Source organism: Ursus maritimus, unplaced genomic scaffold, assembly GCF_017311325.1.
Source record: "Ursus maritimus isolate PB19 unplaced genomic scaffold, ASM1731132v1 scaffold_7, whole genome shotgun sequence".
Classification (NCBI taxonomy): domain Eukaryota; kingdom Metazoa; phylum Chordata; class Mammalia; order Carnivora; family Ursidae; genus Ursus; species Ursus maritimus.
Window position 1 is genome coordinate 79,019,547 of NW_024426885.1, and position 19,272 is coordinate 79,038,818.

A 19,272-nucleotide genomic window follows, 5' to 3' on the forward strand; every position below is an offset into this window, starting at 1 on the left:
TGTAAAATGGCAAATTTCTGACAAGTTATAAAAAACTTCTGTCTTTCCAGATAAAGAAAGTAGGGCTGACTCTGAGGTTCTCTGGTACATGTGTTAATCTTTTCTAGATCCTAACTTTGCTATGTCAGCCTGTTGAATTGAAGTGCTTTATTTATCTGATTTAAAAACTTGCATTAATGTGAAGTTTTTAGAAAAAATTAGGATGGAGCTTTAGATTAGTTCAGAGACGAGAAAATGTCAGGGGAGTTAGCTTAGGGGATTCTGAATTTTGTTTTGTTTTGTTTTTAGGGTAGACAAACGTAATTACGAAAGTGTTCTAGGAATAGATTGTTTGCTGTGATTTTTTTTTTTTTTTCTGTTTGCTTGATTTTACAATTTACTTTGCCTCTCACTTTGCCCAAGCAGAATAAAATGTCAGGCCTATCTTAAAAATTCTTATGAAATTTAAGTTTTGACTGAGTGTTGTGATTTCTTTTTGAAATTAAATTAGATATCCAGAGATACTGATAAATATTTTTAAACCAGGATTGCTAATTTATGATAGCTTCAGATTTGTTAAGAAAAACAGATGGCATTTATTGCTGTAATGTAATTGAGTAAAGCTTATGGTATTTATTTTAGTATATGAATAATAAACTTCATTTGCTTGCTATACTTAAGAAAATTTCTTCTAAAAAATTTGTTTTATACAAATACAACTAAAGAGAATTTTTAAGAAGTGTCTATTGTCCTACTTCTCTGAAACTTCATGTTTCCCTCTAGCTTCTAGTTTTGTTCGTATGCGTGTATTTTAAAATGTAATTCATCGTAGTGAACTTAAAAGGTGTATGTGCATTTTTAAACAATTTCTGGAGCCCCTCATAATTGCCTTAGTTATTTTAAATGGTGAAGTCAAATCAGAAATATTTGTTTTCCTGTAGTTAGTTACACATTAAACTTGTTTCCAGTATTTGGCTAATACTTTTTTCTGTTACTTTCTGATTTTTCTTTAGAGTGGATTTAAGATGACCTAAATAGTGAGAAAGAGTTTCATGATTTTGATCCACAAAATCATAATCTGTTACACACTAAAAAAGCTGAAGTGTTGGACTCTTGAAACTTTTTTCCCCTTGGTTATTTCCAGGAAAGCTATTACGTATTTAAAATTTAAGCATATTTTACTCATTTGAGAAAGACAAAATAAAATTTATCTAAACACTTTGGATCTGTCAAATTTCCTTTTTCTGTTGTAGGAATATTAAATTGTATTGCAATTAAAGTGGGTATAGAAGTGATTTGAATAAACCTTCACATCATTTTACACCAAAGTGGATATAACCCTATCATGATGATACTGTTCCCTGAAACGTATTTTGAATGATACAGTTTATATTTGCATAGTTGCCTCGGTAATTGGTGATATTTATTGATGAAGGTTTGCTGTGCATTTCACTTATAATCAAAAATTGCATTTGTTAGTGTCAGATTTTAAAGTGTCAGATATTAAAATAGGGAGATAATTGTAACCTTATTAGCTAAATGATGTCTTTCTTTCTCAGCAAATGTATTAATTCATGTACTTAGAACAAAAATATTGAGGAAGAAACAAACTCTTCTCTTTTTTAAACAAAATTACTTGTTACAGTAACATTTTTCTAAATGAGATAAAATTGTTTCAATACTTAAACATAAGGAAATTTTGATCTAGGTATGGTATATACCTTTTTGGTGCTTATGAAAACAAAGTATTGGTAAAAATACTTTGTAAATGTATGCATGTACGTTTTTTGAGAACTGAAGAAGCAATCTGACATCTGGGTAGTTTTCACGGACTAGTTGTAGGAAATTTATGTAAAATAAATACAGTACACTGAAAGTATGATGCAGTTTTGCATATCTAGTTTCTGTTCATTATGATCAGGATTATAGGTAATACTGTGAAATACACTGAGGTGCTGGTTATTAAGGCTATTTGGATTCTTTTTAATACTGAAAAGGTCACGCAGATTGTGATTATTGTGTAGTGTCCAAGAACTAAGGCTCGCCATCTGTTACTCAAATATAGGAAAAAGTTAAGATAATCTAGTGATATGAGTGGTTTTGACATTTCTGAATTTTGGAATCTATTAATTATAGTCTTTAAGGACTAATATCAAAATTTAAGCTTTTGCAAAAATAAAACTTACTGGTTATACCAGTGTTTATATTTTTCTTCTAAAATACAAAGATACTGGTTGAGAACTAAAGCCTATGTAATGGAAGTCTGGCTTTTAGTCATTTAGTTTTACAACATTATTTGGATATTTAAGTGAAAGCATCATGTTTTAACTTGAGATATTAAGTTATATGAGCTTTTGATATTTTTAAACTGTAATGTTCCTAGCAGTTGATATATAGGAATTCATTATTACAGAACTTCAGGGTACTGATTTAATATGTATTTCTTAAATATTTGCTTTAAATATTTTTCAGGTCCTCTGCTTTCTTGTACAACTCAGTTCTTGTCTTTCTGCTAGTAAATGAGTTTCCCCATTTAAAATTTGGCTTTTTCATTTTAAGCCACCATATATAAGTTGTTTGTTTGTTTGTTTGTTTTAAAGATTTTATTAATTTGTCAGAGAGAGAGAGCACAAGCAGGGGGAATGGCAGGCAGAGGAGTCAGAGTTGGAGAAGCATGCTCCCTGCTGAGCAAAGTGCCCAATGTGGGACTTGATCCCAGAACCCTGGGATCATGATGTGAGCCGAAGACAGCCCCTTAACTGACTGAGCCACCCAGGCATCCCTATAAGTTGTTTCTGTAACATAATTCCTTTTCACCCCCCAAGAGCTGGGTGTTGCCAGGTTGCATAGATGTCTTCAAATTACATATTGGGCTTAACAGGGTCTGATTAGTTTTAATCTACTTTTTAAAAATTTATTATATTGACTTTGTTTTTTACTGAGAAGTTTGTTATCATGCCAAATGATTAATATGATCAGGCATAATATTTCAGTTTAGATATGATTTTGAATTTATGTTCTCACATCTAACTTTGTGTTTAGGGCCTCTATTTTTTGTGTAAGAAACATCTTGCCAATTTCAAATTCATGTCTGATGAAAATAGATTATTTTACTAGCATCACTTTATAGAATTTGTTCAGGCCGTGAAAAGAATGGTGCCTTTTTGGATAGACAGATAATGTGTACATAAATTATCTCTCTTACATTAAGTGTGGCAGCACATATGTAGGTGAGATTTTTATCCAAATACTTAACGTCTTTACCTGTTTTGTTTACCTAATTGTATTTAAAGGGTGTGAGGTGTTAAGAGCTCCTTTCCTTTGTTTTCATTTCTGTCTCTCCCATCTAACTGTTGGTATTTTTGTTTTTCTATATGTTGAACTTTATGTTTTTAAAGTTTGTTTATTGGTTGACAGAGTTGACTCAATTTTATCTTTCATGTTTCAGCTTAATTATTTCCAAGATTTTAGTGTGTTCTCCTTTGCATATGAAGATTTCACAACTAATTTTGATCAGTAATTGTGCTTTTTTCCAATCGTAATAATTGGATTTATACTAAAATTATATTGCTTCAGGAACAAGCATTTATGGGTAGCTGACTAAAATTAAAAGTATTACCTTTTCAAACCAAGCAATGTAGACTTGCTCTCATATTTTTTAGTATATTTAAAGATTGCATATTATTAAAATTTGAAATATGAATTTTGACTAGTATTTTAGTATATGTAATTTCAACGGTTTTTTTAATAATCCACTTATTCAAATGATTGTAATGCTGATATAGTGATAAAAATACACTCTGTGTGAATATGAATCATATTTTTCAGTATTAGAACAAGGCAATTATCATAAAATCAGTAATATGATTCTTACTAATGTAGTAATGAATGCCAATATGTGTGCCTTCATATTTTAAAATAGACCTGTACTTCTAGTTTATATTATTCTGATCCAGGATTAAAATACAGCAGTTAGGCAAAACTATTTTTGCCTGTTGGAAAAAAAAAAAGCAAGTCATTTCTAAATGATTTCCTGGCTTAGATATAAAATAAAGACTTAGTTTTATTATATTAAAGCCAAATATAAAATGAAGCAGTCTAGCACACACTTGTTTGGCACTTTCCTCCATTAAAATGGTTCAAATTAGCAGTGCTTTCATGGAAAGGTAAATTTGATTGTTAAAAGTAGATTTAAAAATTTTACAGTTTTAGCCATGTTAGTAGGAAAATGAAAACCCACTTGCTGGAGACACATTTTGTATTAGAACTTTTTTTTCTTAGTACCTTGTGTCTGTAGTTATTTTTGAGTATTAGGAAATTAGTGCACGGTTGTATCTAAAAGATAATACAGTTGGAAATGTTGGAATCTGTTTTTTTTTTAATGCAGGTTACTAATATTGAGTGAATTTGCACTAAATATTACTAGGTCTTTGTTCTCAAACTATTGACACATCCCTTGTCATCTTCTGTGTCTTACCTGTTTGAATGTCTTTTTTTCCGTAAAAGTTAATGGCCTTACAGAGCAGACCGAACCTACTGTTTTAGATAGTTATCTTTGGTAAATGATAAAAAGCATGGCTTTTATAATGAAATGAATTACAGAAGTAACATAAACCTAACACTGAATATAAAGATTAGAGCATAAAAGATACTCTTATGTACTTTATAGTAATGCTGAATCAATGTTATAATTTTAACTTTTCTAATTTTTCATATACTTGATTATGAGTTTGCTGTAGAAAATGAGAGTTAGCATTTGTCTTAGTTCAGGTATGTAAGGCGGACAAGTATGTCTAATGCTTGTTGAAATGACGGTCTTTTGAAAGTTGTTCTGTAAGTTACAACCATATTTTATTTGATTCGTCATTGGTAGTCAGTCTTAGATGTTTGTTAGTGGGAGCAAAACCATGGTGGGGGGGGGTGTGTGTGTGTGTGCATTTTAACAGCAGCAGAGTTCTGAAACAGGAAATCAGCCTTATCGTATTCATCCAGAGACCTAGGAAGAAGGTAATTGTTTCTTATGCTCGTTAAAACCAGTTAGTTGGGCAACTTAAATTTTTAGAGGTTCACAGATGTAGGTTTGAACAGTTGTAGATACATTATTTCGTAACAGCTCTGAAGAAAAATTGATTAAATTTGTTGAGGGGAATTATCCCTCAGCTAATACACAAAGTTGTACTTTGGATTTTAGAGTATTGCTAGCATTATCAGTGACTTGATAAGATATTTTTCTGTGGTTCTAATTTGCTTACATTTAAATAGAGTTCAGAGGGCCTTGATTGTTCCTTTAAAAAGGATTTGTTTAAAATTGTGTAGTCTTCAGTTTAAACATTAGAAATAGTTAATTCTGTGTCAGGTGTTCGTCACTGGAAATTGCTTTTCCCTCTTTGTTAATGTACATATGCTCATAATTACATACTTAGGTATTTGTTCACAACTTAATTTTTATCTGTCAGTGGGTACTTGCCATTTTTTAAATCTATATAGTTAACATTTCATCCAGCTAAATATCATGGATTGCTCACTGTACTGTGTTAGGATTATTTCCATTTTTTCCCTTTATATACAGCACTATCCTGAATATCTTTCTATAGTTTACTTTGTTTTCTTAGAGTACATTGTTAGAGTGGGGTTTCTGGCACAAAAGGTAAAACAGTTTCATAGCTCTTTGTTATAGATTGTAGATTTCTTGCCAAATGAGCCGATTTATGGTATTGCTACTAAGTAGAAAAATACTAGCAATTCTTGATGTTACCTTTGAAGAATGTGGTATTTTCCTTTAGAAAGTGAGATCTAGGGGCGCCTGACTGGCTCAGTTGGTAGAGCATGGGACCCTTAAACTCAGGGTTGTGAGTTCAAGTCCCACGCTGGGCATGGAACCTACTTAAAACAAAAACAACAACAACAAAAGAACTCTAGAAAGTGAGAGCTAAACTTCATTTCAAAGCAAAAATATGTGTAAACTTTTCAGTCAAGGCAAGTTGATATAATGTAACAATTTGGGAGAGAGTTGTGAGGTCCTTGTTGGAGGAGTAGAAAGCTCCGGCAGGGCTCATAAATTACTTGGCAGTCAGTTTTCCTTTCTGGTTTGGCACTGTGAGCAGTTAATTTAGAAGTGTTAAAAGGAACCTAAAATTTATGCTAAAGTGAATTTAAATGAATGCATTGGAATTCTTTTCTTTTATAATTTGTTTATAAAAACATCATATTGAGTTGCCTTGTAATGAGACACTTAAACTAAAATTAAATAACAGGACATTTCTAGCCCATGCAACCTCAAATCATAACAACTTCTTACTAGAATTGTAATAGCCCTTTGCAATTTGTAGATTTAAAGATATGTCCAGTTATCTCATTTAATCCTTGAAATAACCAGTGAAGAAGTTACAGCAGGTGTTAGGACCATTATTTTGCAGAAAAAAGAAACAAAAATATTTGAGGCCCAGAGATTTAGTAAGTTATCTGCAGCCATAGGCTTTTACGTTGCAAAGCTGAGAAGGGAACTTTGATCTTCTATATGTTAAATGACCTTATGCATTAAGTATTTTAATGCATGGCCTGGCACCTAGGAAATATTTAAATGTTCCTGTGTCCTGTGCTGTTTCTGACCACTATACTTTATTCTTAAAAATCCCCATTTTTTTGTGCAGTATTTTTAATAATTCTGTACTTTTGGAGAAATATTTTTAATATTTCTGTAGTTCACGCTTTGGTACTTATTGCACCTTTTTCACTTTAGAAAATAAGATTTTTGGCTGCATTAATTTGCTCTGTACAGGAATGATTATATGCTTTATATGTTAGGACAAATTTATATGTTCTGAAATAATGAGCAATTAGCACTTTGTCAACTGGAAAATTCAGGGAACTCCTATTTCTGCTTTTCTACCAATATGAATCTTCAATTTAGAAACCAGATACAAACATTTTACACAGTTAATAGAGAAAAAATCTAATAAGAAATATAAAATCTTTCATTAGATGAGACTCTCATATAAGTCTATGAGAGTAGCAGTTATTTAAAGCATAATTTGGTTAGTAAAGTTGATAATATGGATATAACTGTGACATACATGAAAACTATTTGTTAAAGTTACACTTGTTAAAATTTGTTGGAAAAAAAATGTAGACCTGATGTAGCTTATGAATCAGTGGCTGAATTTTTTTCCCTCTTACCTGATCCTTAAACATCTATTGGTTGATAGTACTGATAGAAAGCAGGGGAAAAGCTCCAGAAATTCCTGGAAAATAGAATTAAATGGTGAAGCCCTGGTACTTGCTAACTAGCTTTCGATTCTTTTTGTCTTCTCGTTAGTCTGACTTTATTCCTTCACTCATGCCTCTGAATTAGCTTAGTGTCCATTCCTCTCATGAGCCAGGCAACTTCAGGTTTGCTTTTGATGCTTTTTGATCACTGGCTCTGTAAATCTGTATGTCGCTTTCTATTTGCCATCCATGTTCCATGTATGTTATAGCTTCATATTGTTAACGTCCAGCTAACTAGAATTTTTAAAACAGCTTATATGTGATCTGTGGAAATAATTTTTCTTAAAATAATTATGGCAGGAAAAAAGTGTTACTGGTTTGAATACTAGTACTGTATACTGGTATTTTAGTTTATAAGTTGTTTGGGGATAAGCATATCTATATATTTATGTTGAGTAGTACTACAGAGAAACTTTAGAACTGCTTTATTTTCAATAATTATACTTAAGACTGTCTATATTCAGGAACACATAAAATAAGACTTAAGGAGCTATTTTTGGTTATTATCCCCTATTTGAAAATTATAGTTAAATTTGTCATGTAAACCACATTAATTTAGGTTCAAGTAAAATTTTGAGACAAGGTAAATATGAAATCTCAGCTTACATATTGTTTTTCTAAAGGTGTTTTGTTAATTCAGTGTAACCTAGAATATACTTTTAGTGTTTTAAGTCAGGATTGGATGCTTAGAACAACCAGTAAAAATTTATTTAGCTCATATAGTAGCCACATTATTTTATAGTGTGTCAGTTATATTATTGGTGAAATTGACTTCTGTGCACAGGCTTTAGAATTTAATTACCATTTATTATTTTCTTTCTTGCGGTTGAGATGTGATTGTTGCAGCTCTTGAATCAAGACTGTCCAGCATGATATATATGATTATCAAAACTCACCAGTGAATCACTTAAGGTCTTGTATTTTATTGTATGTAAAATATACCTTAATTAAAACAAAACAAATTGAACATGTTTGCTCAAAGGTGGGGTGAGAGTCATGTATTCATGTATGTGTGTCTATTGAACGTCATGTGTCACATCTGCAGGTCCGCTGTAGCAGTGGTGGCTCTCCAGCTTAGGCACAACAGAAAGTCCCGTGCATGCACGTATGCCTTTCTTCTCCCTCTCTGCTTACTGCATGTAGCCACTGATAATAGTTTGTTTTCTTCCCTTTGGGAAATTTGGGAATATTTTACATTTGTTCTTAAGTTAAACACTTAAAAGGCAAATTGATATAGTCAAGATTTCAAAGAGTTAAGGTTTCTTTTAGGCTTTGATGCTCTTTAGAAGGATTAGGTTATTCAGTAATCAGTGTCATTGGAAAAAAAATCCCAAATAGTTACGGTGAGCCCTTATGGTCTAGGTCTGTCCCATTTGTTCAACTGATAGACAACTGTCACTGTGTTCTAGTCATTTTCTATATATTAATGCATTTAATCCTTATAACAACCCTATGTGATAAGTACTTTTACCAGTCCCATTTTACACAGGAAACTGAAGATAGGTAACTTGCAAAAGATTACTTAGTAAGTGAAGCTTGAGTTCAAACCCAGGCAACTTGGCTCTGGAGTGTATGTTCTTAACCATGGTGCCACATTGCCTGCAAGTAGAGCACTAGATGGCAAAAGTATTTGGCTTCCTTCAGTGACCTAGTTAGTATAATTCTTTATGCGCTGCATTTATAAGTCGTTAGGTGAGAATTTCATATTAAACCCTTTACTTGTTATTCAAAAATATATCTGATAAGCGCAGGTTAAGGCTATTCTGTATTAGAAATCATATATAGTTTTCTCAGTTATTTTTATTTGGTTTAAATTGTCTAAAGTGTGTCAGAAATTTTAACATTGGGAAGCAAAAAAGTCATATTAGAAAGATATGTATTGGTATAATTCTTGGCATAAGAAATATTTGTCTTATAATTCAGTACTCATTAATTGCCGACACCAGTTTTGGAAATGCCGGTGATTTTTGTATTGTCTAATTTTAGAAGTTTTTCAGTTTTAACATTAGATTAGTAAATTCACTTTCATTTGAACCTGCTTCTTTTGAAAATTTTATGTTTTTATTATTGATTTGAAAATATAAGAAATCTTAATCTTTTATGAGGCAGCATGGTATAAGAAGCTGGGCTTTGGGTTATGTAACTAGCCGGTTCGAATCATAACTCAGTACTTACTGGCTGTGGGACTTAGTGCAAATTACCCAGTCTTTTTGACCCTCAATTTTGTCATTCATGAAATGGGAATATTACTCTGTAGGGTCATTAGGATTAAATGGGAATGTATTTCCCATACTGTGGCACATGTTCTCTGCATCTTCTAACTTATGATGGATGCTAAAGTCTGGGATAAAATCTCAAACTATGAATAAGGAAGGTGAGAATCTGTGGAAAATGAAACCTTCAAAAGACTGAATGCCTAGATTCTACGTAAAGGAAGGATTGGATTGTTGTTCTGTAAGAGACCATCACACTGATTCCGGCCTTTGACTCCCTATGTGTCTGCTTAAATTAACTCCCTTTCACACCATCCTTAAAACTAACTCCAGTCTTCTGTCCTGCTTTCTCCATACAGCTCTGTGTGTGAGCCACACTTGACTGCTTGCTTTTCCCCGATGTTTTATGTATTTCCATAATCCTGTTGTGTCCTCTGCCTGGAGTGTTCTAACTGCTCTTGTTCGTTCTTCTGTCTCCTGATGTCTGACTGACTTCTTCAGCGTTATCTAACATATCACCTACTTCTTGAAGCTTTATCTGTGCCCCTGCAGAATTAATCCCTCTGTCTTTATCTCTGAAAATATCTTGGTCTTATATTCAGTAGAGTCTGTGGCACCGTTGCACGTCCGTGTGTCTGTCTTCCCTGATAGAGTAGGGACTCTTCAGTGCAGCAGTGTTTGCTTACTTAGCCTTCTGCTCTCAGTGCCCCTTGCACAGAATGTTCACTATGTGTTTGAATAATTAAGTGAATCAAAGGGGGGCCAACTGAGTTTACATTAATGAGTATATAACATCCCCATGTATGCATAATTAGAGACAAATGGTTTTGTTTAAGTAAGTTAGCCAAGTCCTTTGCAAACTTATTTACTACTTTATTAGTTAGTATTCATAGTGCAAGGATGCATTTGAGTTTAGTCCTGGTTAAAATGACTGCATTTCAAGGGGCTCTGTACTATTGTGCTTTTCTGTAAGACTAAAAATCTTACTAGCATCTTAACTGAAATTAAGGATTCAGTTGGAAAGTTTCTTAGTAGCAGTAATTATTATTTCTTTGAATAAAAAATATTTTTCTGTTGCATTGCTCAGAAAAATTCAATTTATATTTTTGACTGACATCTATTTATAATTTTTTAGGTAGGAATTCTGGATTGGTGGCAGTTGCCACTGCTTTGGGTCCCTACTGCCGCCTCATTTATTTTCTGAGTATTATTTTCTATATGTTGGTTCTCCCAAGACAGGGTTACAAAGTAAAGATTATTCACTTTCAGGAATTAATACTGCTACAGGCTTGATTTGAGCCTCCAGTCTCTTTTTTTTTTTCCTCATGAATGGACGTAATACCTAAAACATCTTGATGATTGAACATAGCTCTTTGAATTGAGCTATGTTTTTAGGTGGAACTACTTTCTTATGTGCGAATAATAGATGACAGCTATTATTTGTAATGTTAAAAATGATAGTCTAATAGTTTTGGAGACTCTATAGTAAAAGAACAACGCTTTGAAGTTGGGGGTGAATTTTTATATTCTTAAAGTGACAAAAATCGTCACATAGTAAATGCTACTTAAGTCTTTCAGTATATATGTGTGTATATATAGGTGTATATGCATATATACATTTTGATAGAAATTCAGCATTTTTTAAACTACATACAAAGCTGAATTTAAGTCGCACAGGACAAGACAATATTTTGTCATGACTTGGAGATAATTATAAAACAAACAATTAAAAAATATGTTATAGAAGTAGTGCAGGTGCATTATGTCAACAACAAAATATAAAACAAAAATGAGAAAAATATATATTCCCACTACCTAGAGATGATTAGTTTGTAATCTTTTTGTCTACATATGTCTATGTGGGTATATGTGCATTCTTATGCCAGTATGGCATAATGCTATCTATTCTCTCTTGAAACCTTTTTTTTTTAGTCAATAATGTCTGCTTTTCCATTTCAGTAAATTTTCATCTCCTATAATGCCCAGATCATATTCAAATTTCTCTGGTTGACTCAAAAATGTTCTTTATGGCTGGTTTGTCTAGAACGATATCCCGAATAGCATTGTACCTATGAACTTGGGTCTTAGAACCCTTAAGTCTTCTTGAATCAAGGATAGCTATCCATCCCTCCCCTCCTTGTCTTTTAAAAAGACATTTGAGCAGAAACTGGGTCATGTGCTTCAGACCTTTTGAATTTGTCCAGTTTATTTTCTCATGTCATTTAGTTTGTTTTTTTATCTCTTGTATTTATTGTAAATTAAAATTTATATCTAAATACTTGGTGGATTCTCAGGTTGAAGGTACCTTGGCTATCACAGATGACGCTATGTCCTTCATATTGTATCACATCGAGAGTTATAGGATCTCTACTTCACTTTTTTGGTGGTGCTTAGATTGACCACTGAAGTTGAGTGGTGGCAGTCTTTTCTGCCTGCTGTTCAATTGTATTGGTCTCCTCACATCAGAAAGTGTTTTGTGTGGTGTTATTTGGCTCTCTGAGAAAGTTCAGTTTTTCATCATCCATTCATCTGTTGGGTTAGAACCAGTTGTTGTCCTTGCCTAAGTCAATAAATTTATTAGAGTTTGCAAAATATGGTTTTTAAAATTCTGTTCTTTTGTGTTTATTAACTGGTGTTTTTCTGTAAAGTAGATCTTTACTGTATGAAATGGGGCTATTTGGCTGCCCTGAAATACAGAACCTACAGGAAAAGTAGCATAAATATTTAATCTCCCCCTTTACATACTTTCAAAGTAAAGAAAGAAGTATTCTAATAGCTACTTCAAAAGGTGATTAATGGAAAAGATTTTGTTGTTCTTTTTTTCTTTTGCGTGTCTTTATATAGACTCAAGGGTTTTAATTTTATTTAGGGTGTTCTAATTTACTGCCATTTAAATTTTTTCTTTGATGCTTAGATTGTAACAACTTTAGGCCCTGGGATGTCCTTCATTTTAGCTCCTGTGTCTGTCTGATAGAGACCATTAATCGCCAGATACCTTCCTTGTCTTCTGGCACAGAAAGATATCCCAGACTCATCTTGTACCTTTCTGCTCCAAACCTGGCATCACCTGTTGTTCCAATGAGTTTAGTATCTTTTAATGTATTATATATTAGAGATGAAATCTGGGTCCATTCAGGGATTGTTTGCTGCTAAGATTGATACGCTTTTAGGCCATTTCAGTGAAAAGACCTAGAGAACATAGATTTTTATCAACATAAGTTCATATTGATATTTTTAATTAATGTTTTTACTTGATTTCTTGATTTTATACCTGTAATCATGAATCTTAAAATCTTTAGTAAAATTTCATTGTTTTTTCCTACAGTGTAAAGGAAAAAGCTTGAGGATGTCAATACTGATACTGGTAAAAACGAACTCTCAGAAGAAGTTTAAAATTTCGTTGTAGTTTTTTTTTTTTTTAAGAGTTTATTTATTTGAAAGAGGGAGTGAGCATGAGAGAGAGCATGAGCAGGGGGAGTGGAAGAAGCAGGCTCCCCGCTGAGCAGGGAGCCCAGTACGGTGGTGGGAGGGGTGTGGGGGGCAGCAGGGTGGTGGGGTTTGGCGATCTTGGGACCTTGAGTACCAGCTGAGCCACCCAGACGCCCCTCTTTGTAGTCCTTTTTATTCTTAGAGTGCTTCCTACCAAGAAGTACAGTAATCTTGGAATGTCCAAATAACCCCTGTGAAATAAACCCTATCTCCTGGTTATCAGTTTGATACTTAATTGGGTTTATTTGTTTGTTGCTGTTTTTAGTGTATGTTTCTCCCCTTCCCCACCCCTTCTCTATTTAGCAAACATTTTTATTAGTTCCTCAGTTATCATTTGTGTGTGTGTGCAAATGCACATGTGTGTTGAGAAGTTCAAATTCAAGCAAGTATATGTGTAAATGTTATTTATTTTATCCAAAAAGAAAATATTTTTTATACAAAAGGTAGCAGCATACTGTATATGCCCTTGTGTGTGATCTTTTTTTTAAATTAAAGGTTTTTATTTTTATTTTTTGAATTTTATTTATTTGAGAGAGAGATCGAGACTGAGAGTGAAAGAGCATGAGCGGGGCAGAGGGAGAGGGACAAGCAGACTCTTGACTGAGCAAGGAGCCCGATGTGGGGCTCGATCCCAGGACTCTGGGACCATGACCTGAACCAAAGGCAGATGCTTAACTGACTGAGCTACCCAGGCACCCCTGTGGTTTTGTTTTGTTTTCTTTTTCCCTTAAAATATTTTTCGGTCTGTCCAATCAGTGTGTGGTAAAACTGTGGATACAACCTTTTAAAAAATACTACTAAAATAAAAGCTTTTAGTAACTTGATAATTATTTTTGGATTGAAAATAATACTGAAATCAGCTCAGTAAGGTGAAAGTAGCAAAAAGTGAAGAAAAAAGATGCAGGAAAAGGCACTGGATTTGGTGAATTTTGGATTGTACTTGAAGAACGAATGGGGTCCAGGAGTAGGCAGGCGGAGAACTTCAGGGATGGTGTTGAAGGGAGGCTTGAGGCAGATTAGCTTGGCTGTTTTGGAAGGTCCATGACAGAAAAATCATGGGATTAGAGAGAGGAATAATGGCATGGCATTCAAGAAGAAATGAGAGCTGCCATGATCGACAAATGCATAGAAATGTAGATTGGTTGGTGTTTTGTTTTTTTTTAGTTAGTTTGATACAGAGTCTTCTGGAGCGCAGAAGTTTGTTTTTATGCCAACTGTAGTATGTAACGTAAGTGAATAAAATGGCATGCTAAATGTTGACTACCTTGATGGTAAATGAGAATGAGTTTCTACTTTAGTTAGGTATTACCAAGTCACAAATAACCAAGGACTTGGAAGAGATCTCTGTTCGTTGTCTCAACCTAATCCTGTGGAATAGGAAATGAAGGTTTCCTGAAAAGGTTAAGTCACATGTCCAAATTATATAACTAGATGGAGGCATAGCCAGGTTTTAAATCTGGCTTCCTAATTCTTAATTTTATCTACTTTTTTCTATGCTGTGGTGCCTTTTATAACCATGAAAAATGAGAAGTTGTGTAGCTATTTTTGTTTTTATTTTGATACTTGGTTTTTGTCCCGAGGTAACTTCAGGTCAGATTTATAAAGTCTGTGGTTTTTGTTTTTCATGTATGCATGCCTAAATACTGTAAATGTAGAAGTTACTTTTTTCCTTGAGGGCCCTTTTAATGTACTAGGTAGAGGGATTTGAAAATTATTTTGCCATATAATTATTTTGAGGATTTTTTTTGGAATTAATGTATTTACCTCTGTCTCTTAATTACACATGATGGTTTATAAATAAATACATTGACAACCTTTTACTAGCATAGGTATAGTAATTTTTATAATCAGCTGATGTTTTACAACATGTACATGTAGTTTGCATTGTTGTATATTTCAGATATTTCCTTAACTTAAGTACTCAGATATTTATCCCAACATTATTGCTATGGGGTTTCCTGCAGAAAGACTTGAAGGCGTATACAGGAACAATATTGATGATGTAGTAAGGTAAGAACTCTTAATTTTCTGTTTCAAATATTGATGTATTCATGCTGTATTTTCATTTAGAGAAGATTTATAAATCATAGAAAATGCTGTGCTTTGTGATATAAACTCTTATTTTTATTATGTTGGTGCTCTGTAACTGCTTTTTGTTTGTTTAACGGACCTCAGTGAGATACAACTCATTTGGTAAGAACCTTTGACATGATCAGGTGTATGTGATAGGATTTCATGGACTCTTTTTAATGCTTCTTACCAGGTTAATTCCTGTATTCCGTTACACTATGGTTTTTGTCTTTTATTTCACAATTGGGGATTAGGTTTAGGTCCTCGAGTGGATTCATTCACTTAGATTTATTCATCCTAAGGTAGAGATAACTGATACCATGTATTTTTTTACATAGAATAGTTTATCGTGGGGCATAAATAATTTGAAGAAGTATTTGGTACAGAGGATCTGGACAGGAATCACTGGGCCAACCAAAGCCTGACTTTGTCTCTTTTATAAATTTGTATAATTTTCTAAGTGTAATTATTCAGCTCAAAACTGTATTTCTAATGGCTGATTTAAATAATTTTAATACATGCATAACCTTAGAGTACATGATATATTTTGTGAGAGAAGGAATTTGTGTCTGTTGTATAGTCTTAATATATTTTCTCATTTCAAAGCAAAAAAATGTGAAAAATTAACTGTAAACGTCAGTAGAAAATTTAATAGCTTTTAAAATTTAAAATTTTGGATTATTTCTTTCATTCTCTTATAGAAATCTCTTTCTTGGAGACTTTCAATTTAAATATTTGATGAGAATTAATGTTAGCATGAATGGGAGAGCACTTTATAAAGGGTTATGCAGATGTAGAATCCTTTTATAATAGTTGCCTATCTGTGTCCTTATATGAGCTAGCCATAAGTTGTTTTTCTAAGTGGTTCATTTTTAGCAATTTGCTTTGAAACGATGTATATATTTACATTTTGCTGTATCGAGTTGTGTACAGTTGGACTGTTGTAGTGTTTATTCTGTTCAGAATTATTAAATCAGTATCAGTATCTACAAAAAGTACGGAAAAACCAGACTACTTCTTTGTAGTTTCTATTACAATTATAGGTACATGGGGGCTGTCAGAAGTACTATTTAAGGAAAGAACTTGAAAATAGGGAAATAAATGTGTCTTCTCATGCTTGGACAGGACACAGTTGGAAGGATGTGTAATATCACAGATCCACGAGAGCAGCAGCTTGATGCGGCTTAGTCAGTGATAATACACATCTACAGAAAATGCAGTGGGTGATGGGAAACAGAATGACGGGTGTAAATTTTGCATCGAGAGAGACGGAGAATCTGGAAAATGAGCAGTGCAGTCACCAGACATGTATTCTCTCCTGTAGTGCAGGAGAGTTTATCAAGCCTCTTATGACCTAGATGAAATATCTTGCAGGTTGATCTGTTTTATATCACTGCTATATAATTCTATATTCAGCCAAGTACTAATTCAAATCAGATTAGTACTTCTGTGGAAAAAGAGTATGAATACTCTGGGTGAAGGACAGGTTTTCTGGTCACTGTAAGGGCCTCCTTGTGGTAAATTTACTTGGGGTGCTAGTTTTGCATTGCCTGGTCTCTCTGCTCTCTTCTGACTGTGAATAAGTCACTGAAGCTGATCGATCATCTTTAAGTTACTGATGAAGCTTGGTTTCTGGATCTACATATTTCATTTTCAGACCTTAGATTGTAATAATTTCACCAAGCTGAGAGTGTTTTGATCTTCATCTTCTGACTTTGTAACCCAGCTTTATGCCACTGAGTTAAGATTCACACATTTAATTTGTAATCGGTAACCAAGGTTGAAGTTTATTCTGTCTGCTTTAATGTATCTAGTTTAGCTTTTGTCTTTTTCAAATCTGTTATTCCTTAAAAAAGGTTTATATGTATGGTTTATTATTTAGCCAATACTTGCTTTAGCCAACTGATCTTGTCACCCCTATGGTGATGGCAGTGGTGGTAGCATGTAAGTAATGAAGAACTATGCACCAAGTAGAACAGCTATGCTGTGCCTAGTTTGTCTTGCCCTCCCCCATTTTTTGATGGGGGGGGCGGGACGGGTATATGGCTAGTGAAGCTTTCCTTGGCTTCAGTTGCTCACTCCACTTCACTTCTTTTATGAGAAAAAGGACGAACAGTGACCAGGAAGGTAGCTGTAGCTTTTTCCCTATGAAGTAAAATAACTTCCAAGTAATTTGCCTGTGAGGATTAACCTCTCCAAGGGATTGGCTGTCTTTAGACAGCCAATGATTGATTCCCTTGATTGGTTCCCACAGTATTGGAGACAGTAGTAATAATCAGTAGTGATTCCTTTTTGGTTCAAAGATGATAACGTCTCAGTGAAAATCATGTCTTTATTTTCTTACAAGTTTTCTCTTAAACGTATTTCCATTTGGATTTTCCTTTGCCCTATTTATTGGGATATCTAAAGAATATTTAAAATTAATTTTCTTCTCTAAATCCATGCTTTTTTCTGTGATATTCCCCCAAATAAGAAATACTGTGCCAGGTTCAGATTTTGTTGGTGTTGTACGTCTGTGCTCTGAGTAAAAGAAACTGAAATTGCAAATGCCTTTATGCTTAAATTATGCAGTATTTAACTGTTTGGGATATGGATTGTTATGGCAACGTGAAATTTTATACTTGAGGTACTCAAGTGACAAATATTTCTCTTTTTGAGGTTACTTCCTAGTATTAGGAATTAATGTAAAAAAATAAAAAGTGGGGGAGAAGTGAACCAAGCTGGAATTTTTTACTATCTTAACTGCAAATGTTTGGTTTAATCAGAATTGACAGGGCAGGACAAGGACATCTCAACAAGGGAAGTTGAAGAGCTAATTCTTCCCAGATTGTTTTTTCTTCTTTTCCTCTTATTCCCACCTTCTCTCTCCCTCCTTTACTGCCACTAAGCTCTTGCTCTGACTAGCTGGTAATTTGAAATAAAGTTTTATTCAGATAATTGATTATCCTTGGATATGTGTGGTAATCCTATCCCTTGGGCTAATATTGAAGTTACCCTAATTTATATGTTATTTGGTATAAATCTAAGCAGTCTTTAACAAAATGATGCATTATGTGTTTAACAGACATAGCTTAAGAACTGTTCTGTACTTAATAAATCAGACAAATGTAGGTTTAGTAGAGGTGAACTGGCTTTCTTACTGCAGAACCTTTAATACACAACTATGCCTTGTAAATCTCCCAAGAGTGAAATTCGAATATGCTGCGTTCCTTTTCCTTTTTTTTCTTTCTCTACCCCTCCCTTCCTTCCCCCTTCTCTCTTTTCTTTTGTACTGTATTAAATAAGATCTCTCTAAACAGTGTTTCTTGGATCACAATTTGGGAAATGTTGAAAATGAAAAAAGATGCATATAATAGTATTTCCCTCCTAGTCTGAAATCAGTAGGAAGTAATTTACTTCCCCTTTTATTGGAAAAATTCTTAGATGAGGGTAGATTGCCATATTTATTGTAAGGAAATGCAAGAGCTAAGTGTTCTGATATATAGTGACTAAAAAAAAAGAGACTTAATCCATTGTCTCCTATACTATCAGCTCCAACTTTCCTGTTTTATACATTTTCTTCCCAAAGAAATTTCAAATAATCTTCTCTTAATTATATGTTGATCTCTCAGCCAACCTTATTTGTGTGTTGATATTCGATAAAAAAGGAAGTGCTTGTCTTCCCAACATTATTATTGGCTATTCAGTTCAAAGAAAGAGAGTATATAGAGGAAAGTTTCACAGTAATTTAGAGGAAAGAGTATCAATTCCATTCTCCCTTTTCAACAACTTTTGACTTCTTCCTTCATACTGCCTTTCTTTTTCCTGTTTCCTTTTTTTTCTTTATGAAGGCTAAAATTATGTAACATAAGCTTAATCATTTTAAAGTAAATCAGTGACATTTAGTACCTTCCCAATATTTTGTAACCCCACGTCTCTCAAGTCCCAAAACATTTTTATCACCCCAAAAGAAAACCCTGTACCCATTGGCTGCTTCCCACTTCTTTTGTTAGTCTTATTTCCTTACAAATAGCAGAGCCTTGATGGATTTGACAGTGTTTATAGTATCTGTACCAATCTAGTTGTTGATATTTTAATAATAGGTAACGTTTATTGTACATTTATTTACATACATGTGTTGCTCTTGTATAAGCAGTTTACACGTGTCATTTTATTAAAAATCTCTACAGTTAACCTGTCCCCATTTCATATATGGTTTAAAAGAAGTTAACTTCCCCAAGTGCCACAGCTGGTAAGTAGTGAGCTGAGGGTCGAG

General features: G+C 33.5%; 1 protein-coding gene across 1 annotated transcript in view; it reads left to right on the forward strand.

The window, feature by feature from the left end:
- LOC121101300 (phosphatidylinositol 3,4,5-trisphosphate 3-phosphatase and dual-specificity protein phosphatase PTEN-like) overlaps positions 1 to 19,272 on the forward strand; it is a 59,340-nt gene that overhangs the window by 9,577 nt on the left and 30,491 nt on the right. Inside the window, exon 2 of the mRNA XM_040624692.1 lies at positions 14,873 to 14,957. Within this exon, the coding sequence (XP_040480626.1) occupies positions 14,873 to 14,957 (85 nt within the window). The remainder of the gene's footprint in view (positions 1 to 14,872; positions 14,958 to 19,272) is intronic.